The sequence below is a fragment of the Halyomorpha halys genome, unplaced genomic scaffold (genome assembly GCF_000696795.3).
Source record: "Halyomorpha halys isolate HHAL.00 unplaced genomic scaffold, Hhal_1.1 Scaffold8.1, whole genome shotgun sequence".
In the NCBI taxonomy this organism is placed as follows: Eukaryota; Metazoa; Arthropoda; class Insecta; order Hemiptera; family Pentatomidae; genus Halyomorpha; species Halyomorpha halys.
In genome coordinates, this window is record NW_027111933.1 from 1,283,886 (window position 1) to 1,296,212 (window position 12,327).

The following is a 12,327-nucleotide window of genomic DNA, read 5'->3' on the forward strand; positions in this document are numbered from 1 at the left end:
AAAAAGGAAGTAAAAACAAACCAAAAGGAAATAAAAACAAACCAAAAAAAGGAAGTGAGAAGAAAGGGAAAAAGAAAAAAACAAATAAAGGAAATAAGAACAAACCTAAAAAAGGAAATAAAAATAAACCAAAAAAAGGTAAGAATAAAAAGCCCAAGAAAGGAAAGAATAAAAATTCTAAAAAAAGTAAGAATAAAAAGTCTAAAAAAGGAAAGAAGGAGAACAATCCTCAAAAAGGGAAGAAGAATAAATCTAAGAAAGAGAAGAACAAATCTAAAAAAGGTAAGAATAAAAAGCCTAAGAAGGGGAAGAAGAACAACAATCCTCAAAAAGGAAAGAAGACTAAATCTAAGAAGGGGAATAAGAGCGATTCTAAAAAAGGTAAGAATAAAAAGTCCAAGAAGGGGAAGAAGAACAATCCAAAGAAAGGGAAGAAGAATAAACCTAAGAAGGGTAAAAAGAGCAATCCAAAAAAAGGTAAGAATAAAATGCCTATGAAGGGGAAGAAGAATAATACTAAAAAAGGTAAGAATAAAAAGCCTAAGAAAGGCAAGAAGAAGAACAATCCTAAAAAAGGGAAGAAGAATAAATCTAAGAAAGAGAAGAAGAATAAACCTAAAAAATAAGAATAAAATGCCTATGAAGGGGAAGAAGAATAATACTAAAAAAGGTAAGAATAAAAAGCCTAAGAAAGGCAAGAAGAAGAACAATCCTAAAAAAGGGAAGAAGAATAAATCTAAGAAAGAGAAGAAGAATAAACCTAAAAAAGGTAAGAATAAAAAGCCTAAAAAAGGAAAGAAGGGAAAGAATAAAAAACCAAATGAGGGGAAAAAGAACAAATCTAAAAAAGAAAAAAAAGGTAAGAAAAAATCTAAGAAGGGGAAGAAGAAGAACAATCCTAAGAAAGGGAAGAAGAAAAAATCTAAAAAGGGTAATAAAAACAAATCTAAAAAGAATAAGCCTAAGAAAGATAAGAACAAATCTAAAAAAGGGAATAAAAATAAAAATAAAAAAGCAAAGGGAGGGAAGAAAAACAAGTCATCTAAGAAAAATAAAAATAAGAAAACGACTAAGAATGATAAAAAAGACAAAAATGGTGTACATAATAGAAAACAGTATCAAATTAAGTTACCTTCAAAACCATTTTCAGTTGCACAGAGTTCTGTACAAGGTGGAACAGGAAGTATTGCAGGTGTTGGACGTAATGTGGTATCAACTAATCTAGCGGGTGGAGCAGCTGGTGCCAGTTTGCCAGGTAATTTTGTAAAAATTAAATCTTAAGAATAAGTTATTTCTTTTTATTTATAATGAATTACAGATTACAAGTTGTACGTCACTTCAATTTGTATATGATTTCAAGCATTAGGAAAATCAAAATATACCCTCATAAAAAATGTAAACATTGTCATAATTGAACTTCATAGAATCCTATAAAATTTAGAGGATCAGAAAATTTTATAATTTGTAAATATCATGATTAACATCTTTGTGCCATCAAGTCATTTCAAACTAAAGTTTCTAACCTAATAAATGTTAAACCAGATCATGATCTCAAATTTATAATTCTACAATGAGAAAACAAAAAAAAACTATAAGTCACATATCAACTATATTCCTATAATTTTATAATAATTGTTTTAAAAATATTACAATTTGTCCCTCATGAGTAAGGCCTTGATTTTTATGCAGTAAAAAGCCATATATGAAATGAAATAGCCTTTTATTTATGCAATTAAATTAAAATCATTACAAAATATAAGATAAACATTTAAAGAAGATAGAGAGGTAAAAAATAAATAAATTTATATATACAATAGTTGACAAAACATTAACTTCTATCCATTTTCTCTTCTTCTTTCTCTCCATCTTTCTGTATCCTTTCCTGCATAGGCCTTCCCTTTCGGGAGTAATAGCATTTCCCAGGGTGACCAGCCTTATTGGGAGGCGAGTTCTTTCCCTTTTTTCTTCCAGACATCCCTGTCCCTAGCAGCTCTCCAGCAGAGGAGTCCTACCATCCTCTTGAACATATCGCTCCATCTTTTCTTTTGATGTCCTCTTCTTCTTTGAAGGTCATATGGAGTCCATTCTGTGGCAATTTTTGACCATCTGTGATCGTCGCATCGAAGGAGATGCCCTGCCCATTTCCATTTGCTCAATCTTGTCATCTTCAGTGTGTCAGTGAGTCCTGTTTCTTTCTGGATTCAAGCATTTTTTATTCAACCTCTTTTCATCACATCACAATGCTTCTTCCAATATTATTTTGTCACACCTGTTATTTCCTCTCCTGAGCTATAGTCAGTGACCAGGCTTGGCATCCATAAGTGACCACTGGGCTAATGCATCTATCGAAGACCTGCCTTTTAAGGTCAATACTTGTTTTTCCCTTCATTATATGCCTAATTAACCAAAACTTTTTCATTTCTTCGTTCCATTAATAGTTTTAAACTATTTGTTCTTTTTTGACCGCAACCCTGACCATCTTCTTATATATAAAATTTTTTCATGTATTCATATATTAAATTCATGTATATATATATATATATATTTTATAAACCAAAATATGTAAATAATCAGAACGGCTAATTAACAAAAAAGTCATTTCCATTTAATATTTTATTAACATCTTCTAGAATGGCCAGAACCAAATTTGTATTAAAAATCTCTTCCACTTTACTTTTAATTCTTAACTTTCTTCTAAAAGCACGGTTGTTTCCTGAAATTGGTTCAGTTTAGTTGAAATAAAATTTAGATGGGTATTAATGAAAGTAAGGTTATTGATTAACCTTATTACATGTTCTGCATAAAATACAGCCACCTCAATCCATGTGCTCCATCTTGTAATCACAGGTTTGCAAGGTACATTTTTCCCACTCATTATTAATTAATAATTGGTTACTCTAGAAGGTGCTTTCAAAAATATCTTTTTCCCATTATCAATTAATTTATTGACATCTTGAAATAAGGATCAAACTTTTTCTGCAATCCGACTCTACCCATAACAAAATATGAGTCTATATAATCATCCTGGTATAAAATAACTTGAGATGCCTTCCAGTTTGTATCAGATATGTAGTGTCTGTTGCAAAAACAAAACTTAATCTTTTTATTTTCAATGTTACGATTTTAATCCCATCATTGATTTATAAATCGACTTAAGGTTTCATAACTATTTTTATTTTTTTCAGTACCTCCCACGAAATAAGATATGACTTTGTTGGCTTATTTTTATATCTAACACCCTAACCCTGAGCTACATATAAACACTGACAATTAGTTGTTTCGTCGACCATTAAATATATATAATTGTTGACATGTTTTTCGATCTGTGATTTTCTTTTGCTTTTAATATTTTTAGAGTAGTAGTTGCTATATACAACTTGTCCATTAGTAGTAAACACTGTTTTATTTTTGGGTATTATACAGGTCAATTGAAGATTTAAATTTTGAACTAAAATAAGCACTTACTTTTGGCCTTTTAAAATTTATACATATTACCGATAGTAAAGAAATTAAGCTAAAACACAAAGCAAAATTCTGTGTTAAAAGGAACATGAAGGGGAAGTGGAACCCTGGGAAATGAAAAAAAACATATCTATTGTTAGAAGTGAATTATTTAAGGTAGTGTCAGTTATATTGTATTACTAATCGAATGAATAGGGATCTTATCATATCCATATTGAGATTTGAATTTCATCTTTATTTTTACATTTTATTTTATTATTTATTAAAAAAATTATTCCACTGAAATAGTTCAAATATGCAAATATATGCATTCATTGTCAAATATACAAAATAAAACTTCACTAATTGCTTTTGGATAAACTGATTCATAAATATTTTCAATCAGCTATTCAAAAATGCACAGAAACAAAATATGCAATTGCATAAAAATCCGGGCTTTGCTCATGAGTAATACATTCATACATACCTACAGGTTACTGATACATATTTTAAATATATCATGGGAAAAAATCAAATTTATTGAAACTTTTAGAAGACATCTAAACTGTTTGAACAATATAAAGCTCATAATCTATAAGGAAAAAAAGGTCTAAAACACTAATTTAAAATAAATATAAAGATTATATTAAGTAAATTAATAAACATCCAATACTTTTGGAATAAATAAATATATTTTTCAAAAGGTGATGCTAACAATTTCAAAGAATTAATTCATATTTTTTTTCATTATTATTTATTGATGTTGTCAACATTATTAAAAAATATGGAAAACTGTAAATATCATCTTTATATTACTCATATTACAAGAATAGTTTTTGTAACTTATTCATCAAATAAATTGGATAACAAATTTATGTTATATATTTAGAAGAATTTTTTTTTTTTATACTTTTCTAGTTTGTACATTAAAAAATAAATATAAGGATAATTAAACTGTTTGTAAATAAAATTTTTAAAACATTTAAGTAAGTTTGTTTTTCCTTGTCCTTCCTGTTTTAAATCAATTTCATTTTACAAACACAGTAATTCAGTACAGAGAAGCAGTAGCAATAGGCTGGTTATAACTAGTTTGTAAGCCTGTCATGCGATGATAACAGGCATCAAGAATTTGAAGGTATCTTCATAAGAACCATATCGTCAATTGAATACAATTTTCAGCACTGGAAATATGATTTTCTAATGTGGTAATAACAAACATGCTAGGGGAATGTTGTGGTAGAAAGGGATGAAGAATATTATTAGTTAGATTGTAATGTGAACTCCATCATTAAACTCTAAGTTTTAGTGATTAATTTTTGTTTGGAAGATAAATAAAAAGCGATTATTTTTCAGTAATGCTTGAAAACTTTGAAATAAATTGCGGCATGGGCAATAGTTTTGACTTGATTCCTGCCCACAAAAGGCCCCAACACAGTGTAAAACCATGAAAAATGCGATAGTGGATGAAAATAGATGAAATACCCAGATAGTACTTCTATACCAACTCAGTTCACAATTTCTGAGTGATTCTTGAAATTAGACATAGTTATTATCTATAAGTAGTTTGAAGAACTAAAAAAGTGCTTAAAAAATTCACTAGTCAAAGCTTTTTTTTTGGTTCATTAAACCATTAAAGTCACCCAGTAGACTACAGTTTCAGAATCGAGCTCTGTATATTATGTTATAACTATGTTAAATTATCATTTATATTGTAACTAAATATTATGAAAATTTGTTAACTATTTATTGGCGTGTAATTTAGTGTATATAATCACTTAATATTTAATTAATATTACCTTATTTCAGTTGGTCTAAGTCTTTCTCATACTGCTCTGTTTTAGCTTTAACAGTAATTAGCATACACTTATTTTCTTCTCTTTCATCCACAACAGATTTTTATCTGAGGTTATCTTTATCTATCTTTTCATTGATTATTTAACTTATCTTTTAAATCAGAGCTTACATTCATCAGCAAATCTTCTTTTTTATAGTTAATTCTTGTATCTGAGCTTCTTTCTCTGAACATTTTATCACCAGAATACCTCTTTCGTTAATTACATTTTTTAAATTAGCAATTTCAACCTTTCACAGAACTCATATCCAACCCTTTAGCTCAATTTTAAGGGGCTGAAGTGATGGGGGAAAACATTTGAACATGATTTAATTTTTGCTGAAATAGGTCTCCATTTTTATGTTATATCTATATAGAAGACAACCTCAAATATCATAATTTTAGCTCATCACAGCCAAATGAAGCAATAGGAGGAAGGAATATATAAAACTGGAATCTTGAGAACACCAGTGCCACCTCCACTGTGATGGCAGGAAGTAGTGGGGACAGAACAGTAAACAAATTGACATAATTCTTAGTCTAAAATGATTAGTGCTAGGGCTATATGTTAAATTACAAAGACAGAAAAAATGTGTGCCTTACTGCTTCTAAAAATGTGTCAGAAACTTATAAATTAGAACAGACCTTTTGAAATTAACTGAATAAGTAGAATTTTAATTTGACAAAAAACATTTCCTTTTCCGAAGTAAAATTCTTTAAGCAATGGCGCAATGTATAAATATAAATAAAACTTTCACTTATCATCCTGATTTGAGTTGAAACTAATCCTTGCTAGTTTTTAAAACAAAAATTTATTTTACATAACAGAAATAATTCTCCTTCCTATATTTCCATTTGTAGGTTGAAGTATTGAACAGAGTCCGATAAAACTGATATGGGACCAACCAACAACCACAATCCATGAAAATTACATCCAAATCGGATCAGCAAATTTGACTTGGTAACAAATATCGCTATTTTGCTTGAATGGTAGCACAACTAATGAATAAAAGTTTGGTTTTCATCTTGAATTGGAGGAGAGCCAAAGATATTACTGCAAACAGGGCTTCCTTTCTCTCTTGGGTCCCTCTATAGACTGTCCCAAAGCTAGTAGGGTTGTTAAGAAATTAACTGCTGTGTACTATACAAGCTAAAAGTAAAAAAAAAAAAAGTAACATGTCTCTAACACTTTGAAAACTGTTTGTTGTCATAAGGAACACAGAAAAAAAAAAGTTTTGTAAAATTACATATCTGACTATCTGGCTAACTAAATAGTGTATATCTACAATACATACAATACTACTATAACTTCCAGAGATATGTTTTCAACATGAAAAGTATTTCTCTTTTAGTCAGTCCTTTAAGAATTATCAAATTCTTCCATAGTTCATATTTATTCATTTGTTATTATTACTAACAATGAAAGATAGCCAATAATTTCAAATAAACAAAATTAAAGGCAGAAAAGTTTGGAATTCAAGCCTTCTTAAATTCAATAAATCATTAATTGCATGTTGAAGTAATGAGTTTAGTCATAATTGTTAGCATCGTTTGCGAGAAAATAGTAAAATATATAAAAAAACCATGATATAAAGTATTTTTGAGATAAGTATTAGAACTTAGCCAAGAATACTTAAAGTAAGGTAAAAACTGTAAGGTAAGTGCGGACTAAAATTTAAAAAGTTTGACTTTGGTGAGGCAGGCTATTGGTAATTTAATTTAAAGTTGGAAAATTGAAACTTTTTCAATACATCATACTATTTCTCTCTATCAAACGACTTTGACAAATAATGATTTAGTTCATTTTATAATAAAAAAATTTGAAAGTCCTAATGTAGGCAAGTGTATGCATTTACTCTAAAGAAATGGATTATGAATGTAAATGATTTTCATTTTTTTTGTGTTTAAAGGGAATGGCTTTTGGAGCAAGCCCACGAAATCTGTTCTTTCTAAATTTGAGACTAGCAATAATAATTTAAATTGGTCAAAGGAGGGACATCACTGTGTCTATCTTATTAATATTATTCCTTTAGGCAATTTAGATACTGCTTGCTAATTTGTTTGGCTCAAATCTACATGTTAGAAGAGGGATTCTACGAAAATGTTTATTGCAAAGGTTTTTTTTTTTTTTTTTAAATATTCGCATCTTGCCTCATAAGTGGTATAGATGATGAGAACGAGACAGCGGTCTCAGGTACACCGCAACTGGGACATTAGAGGTCAATAGAGATAAGAGGCCATATTCATGGACCATGACAAAGAACCTCCAAGCCCTGTGAGATCCAGTAGTCAGAGAGAACCCATTATAGGGTAGTTCCTTTCAAGGTAGCCACACACTGCCACAAAGTTGCCCCCAACACAACTAAGTCCATTTAATAATGGTGCCACCTTATGTCTCAAGTTTCTTCAACAGTAAAAATGGGCCGCATGGTTAAGATTATTTATCATTGAAAACTTTTTGTAATAAAAGCAACTTTTTTTATTTAACGTTATCTTTCTTCCTGTTTCAAATTTCATACTCTTAGACACAATAAGACTGGAAGTCATTTACACTCTTATCTGTTTCTTTGGGATGTGTGTACTTATGCCTACATTGGGACTTTCGAATTTTTTTTTCTACACCAAAGGCGGCATTTCTGGCATTTTGTTTAGAACAGCCCAGTATACTTTAGCTTTGTTCACGTAACTCCTGCCTGAATTTATGTCCGCCGTTGCGGCACATGTAAATATGTGATCGCTAGTCATCTCGACATCTCCACACAGGACACAGTCTGAAGATTCAGCCACTCCTATTCTCTTCAGGCGGTGCTGCAAATAGTCATGTCCAGTGGTTTTTTATGAAGTGGACCTACTAATAATTTCCAAGGTTTTTCTGTAGAGATAAATAATATAACATATTTGTTGACAAAGTTTCAATTCTCCACCTTGCTTAAATAATTAATAGACTAACTACTAAAGTCAACCTTTTAAAATTTTAGTCTGTGTTTGCCCCGATTTACCTTACAATTTTTATCAAAAATTTCAACTTTAAAAATAAAGGAAATATATTTTAAAATGATTTGAGAGGAAAATTGATTTTTATTTCACATCAATCAAAAAACAAATATAACAATCAATGAACTTTGGTATCAAGAAACAATATTTACACAGAAAAACTGACGCATTCATTAACATAAAAATAAATTTTTATTAAAATAACAAAACGGTACATGGCACAAATAGTTGTTGGATTAATAACCTCTTGATAGATTAATATAAATGTAAATATGGAGAGTAAAGTAACAATCACAAAAAAATAATATGGCAACATAGTTTTTTTTTTTTGGTGTAATGATAATGAACTGATTTATAATAGAAATTCTCAAAAACGAATACTGTTAACAAAACAACAATATAGCAAACAGTAACTTTTTCTTTTGAACAGGCATAAAATGGTTTATAAACCATATTAAATATTAAATTCAATATATTGACAATTGTGGATAACAGTTAAAAACATCTGTCACTATACATTAAAAGATAATGTAACTATTTATTGTAATAACTTTTCTTGAGAAAGAGATAAATACCTGATAACTGTTTTTATAATAATATACAACAAAAAAAAAATTAAATTTTTTTATCCAGTACAATGTTTCCTTAAAAGCTACATTTGAATGAATGTTTAATCTTGTAAGTCTGTTAATATTGATCACAGTAACAAGTTTCAGACTTGTCGATGTATAAAACATACATTACTTATCATTAAATTTATAATTTAAGCTGAAAATTTTATACAAAAAATAGCTTCAATGGAAACAAAAGTAGCTTTATCATTACACAATTTTAAATTAAATTAACCAAAAGCAGGAGCTTTTTTTTTTTATTAGAGATTAATTTCTTATTATAATGTACATGCAAAATAAATAATAAATGAAGCATGCAAATTTTCATAAACATTAGTTTTTTTTTAAATACAGGACATGAAGAGTTTCAGAAAATGTGTACAAAAAAACTTAATATAAGATCTGTTCCAACGAATGGCTTGAGTTAGAAAACTGGCTGACACATGTGCAGTATAGGTTTTGGAATGGATGAGCACTACTGACTATCGACCATTAGTTGGAGTAGACCTATATTTAGCCTACTGAACAGTAGAATATTTACTCCTGTTTTAAAATTTATATATTTAATAAAACTTAACATTAAATGACTGGTGTAATGGCAATTCTATGGTTTAGCAAGCTGACTAGACCTCAATTCCTTAAATGAAAACAACCTAGTTTAAAAGATCAAGTGAAACTATACATCCAGAATTGAAAAATATCAGTCTTTCACAATTCTAATAATTGAGGTCATATTATATTCAAAAATCATACTAACCCATACAGTATTCTCCTATTTAAGAAGCTGAGCAAACAGTATTAATCAAAATAGTAACATAGTTTAAAAAAAAATAATCATAAAAAAGAATAATTCAGCAGGAACTAATACAGGCATTAAAAAATAACTGAATAATACACCTGTAACATATGAAGAAAACATGTCTAAAACAGAGATCGCTTAGCCTAGACTATCCACAAATCTGTCCTTCACTACACTATTAATGCTTTGTGTTGAAAAATATAAATACAAAGAATCAACCATTTATTAAATAGTAATATATAACAATAAAATTGCTTAGTATAGGAGTGGTGCTAGATTAACACAGTGTACTAAACCACTATAGATCTGAGAGGTATACAATGACTGTAAAATATTATATCACAGACTTTTTCAAATCAGAAAATTTATTTAAAAAAAAAATGCTAAGAATAATTTTTATCACTAACATAATTGAATAATAATTATGATTTTGTACTTTTGGACTACAATGTATTTTTTAAAATTTATATACAAATCTAGAGAGCTAAATACCTCCTTTTACAGTATTATTTATTATAAGGGAACTGTGACCACACATTAACCTAGCCTAACACATATATAAAAATAGGAAAAAAAAACCAACAAAAAACAAGTGGCTTTAAACGCTATAATTACAATTGAAACATTTTAAAAACTAACTAAATCACAGAAAAAAAATAAAAGTTGCACATAAATGAGGCAACATAGATCTCTGTCAGAGAAAATCTAAAAGATTTTATGGCTACAAATATTGTAACTATTACAATGAACACATTCTGCCATTTCCCCAAAACAACTTTGGTATACAAGCAAGCAAACATTATTATATATGAACATGTCATTAGTTTCAAAATTGCTTTTATGGCATACCAAAGTTATTAATTAGATGCTCAAAAAAATAAAAAAAATACAAAACGTATATAAAAAGAAACCACTGCCAGCACATGCATGATAGCAGAATTCATAAAAAAATAAATGTTAAAAGAAGTATTAGATCTTTATATAATATAAGATAAATTCTTAAATAACGATGCTTTAAAATTGCCTTTCTTGGGTGACATATTTGAAAACCAACTAACTCCTTCAATAAAATTTCACTCTGAAAACTATACTTAATATTAAGGCACAATCCTTAAATCGAATTTTTTGACATATGAACATTTGCATAAGTCATAGGTAAAGAGCTAAGTATGTCCTAAACAGTTACCTTTTCCCTGAAAACATGTACTACTACAATTCAGTCTTAACTATCACTTACCAATAAAAGGCCACAGACTTCAGTCTGAACTGTTACATGTACATAGGTATATACACAATATTTAAACATTATTAAGTGGTATGTATTGTTCAAACAGTTATGTTAATTGAATTGACCTTATCTTATTCAAAGTTAAGGGGAGCCTTGATAAACCTACATTGAGATCTTCAACCATACAATTTGCCTCCGTCAAGCACTCAACAAGTCCTGATGACTTCTACAACAATTAAACAAAAAGAAATAATTAAATAACTGCTTGAATATATTTAAATTAAATAGTAATGATTTAATGTAAAGTAATTAGGATGTTAGGCTGGATGGATGTTGTACAATTTATTTTCAGGATCACTAGAGATACACACATAACCCAGTGTTATACTGAAGTGGCTCTACCCATCATTCCGATTCCAGTATTTACAAGCTTCCTTTCTATTGCAAGTTATTAGTACTCAGCGCCCCTGCTATATTCTGGAAAACCTACAATTCAAATTCTCAGTCCAATCCCATATCATCAGGTCCCGTTTATCTGATATCTACCCTCCACCTCACCGCACTGCTGTGTTTGACAAATCATTTTTTACCCAAGCTGCATATCACTGGAACACCATTTCCTTAAACATACGTCATGTATCAACCCTTCCCTTGTTTAAAACCCTTCTATTTAACTACCTTTTGTTTCACCAATCTAATCTAATATTATAATAGCACAAATATTTTGTAACTAGCTTCTTTTTTTTTTCCCCCTCTGTATCTAAAATTATTTATATACAATTTCAATATAAGTAATAATTAAGTGTGGCCACATTGTTTTGGGCTAATATATGTTATTGTAATATTACAATAAATTTATAATTGTTCTAAAATAATACACTATTTTTCATTTTATTTCATTTAACCATAGCATATGATGGGAGACTAATTGCTACTACCACACACAAACTCTAGTAGTAAGGAGTTAAGAGACTGAGGTGAGAATAATTTCTAGTCTCACACTCTGTATAAGGGGAAAAGATGACAGAACTACGAAGAGGTTTAAACAGCGCTACAAACAGGAGTGCCAAGTGAAATGAAGAACCGCCTCCCACTAGAGGCTGATAATACTAAACATTGAGAATATAGACAGGGAAGTCAATAATGTTATCTTAGAGGATATTTTGACTCAAAGAGCTTACTAGTAAGTGAAGAAACCATTATTAAGGGAGGTACTCCTATGGCAGAGAACTCATCACTACAATCTTAGGAGAAAAGAGTATTTTCATTGTTAGCCATTAATCCTGAGACCAAAGATAGCGATGTGGACAATCATCAAGATGAGTGTGTCCAAGAGGAAAAGATATCATTGGCTCAAGAGAAATGTGTACTCTGAGAGGCTATAATTAAAAATCTTGAACCTATGAACAAGAGAAAGGTCCTA

The 12,327-nt window shown here is 29.4% G+C and overlaps 1 protein-coding gene across 5 annotated transcripts in view; it reads right to left on the minus strand.

Annotated features, from left to right (window-relative positions):
- LOC106677755 (uncharacterized) overlaps positions 1–12,327 on the minus strand; it is a 41,285-nt gene that overhangs the window by 14,614 nt on the left and 14,344 nt on the right. For 3 of the 5 annotated variants that reach the window (XM_067049862.1, XM_014415860.2, XM_067049863.1), the window contains one exon: positions 8,491–11,130. In XM_067049862.1, coding sequence (XP_066905963.1) covers positions 11,011–11,130 — 120 coding nt within the window. In that variant the 3' untranslated portion in view covers positions 8,491–11,010. Of the gene's footprint in view, positions 1–8,490; positions 11,131–12,327 lie in introns of those variants that run through there. The other 2 variants (XM_067049865.1, XM_067049866.1) reach the window with 1 other exon arrangement.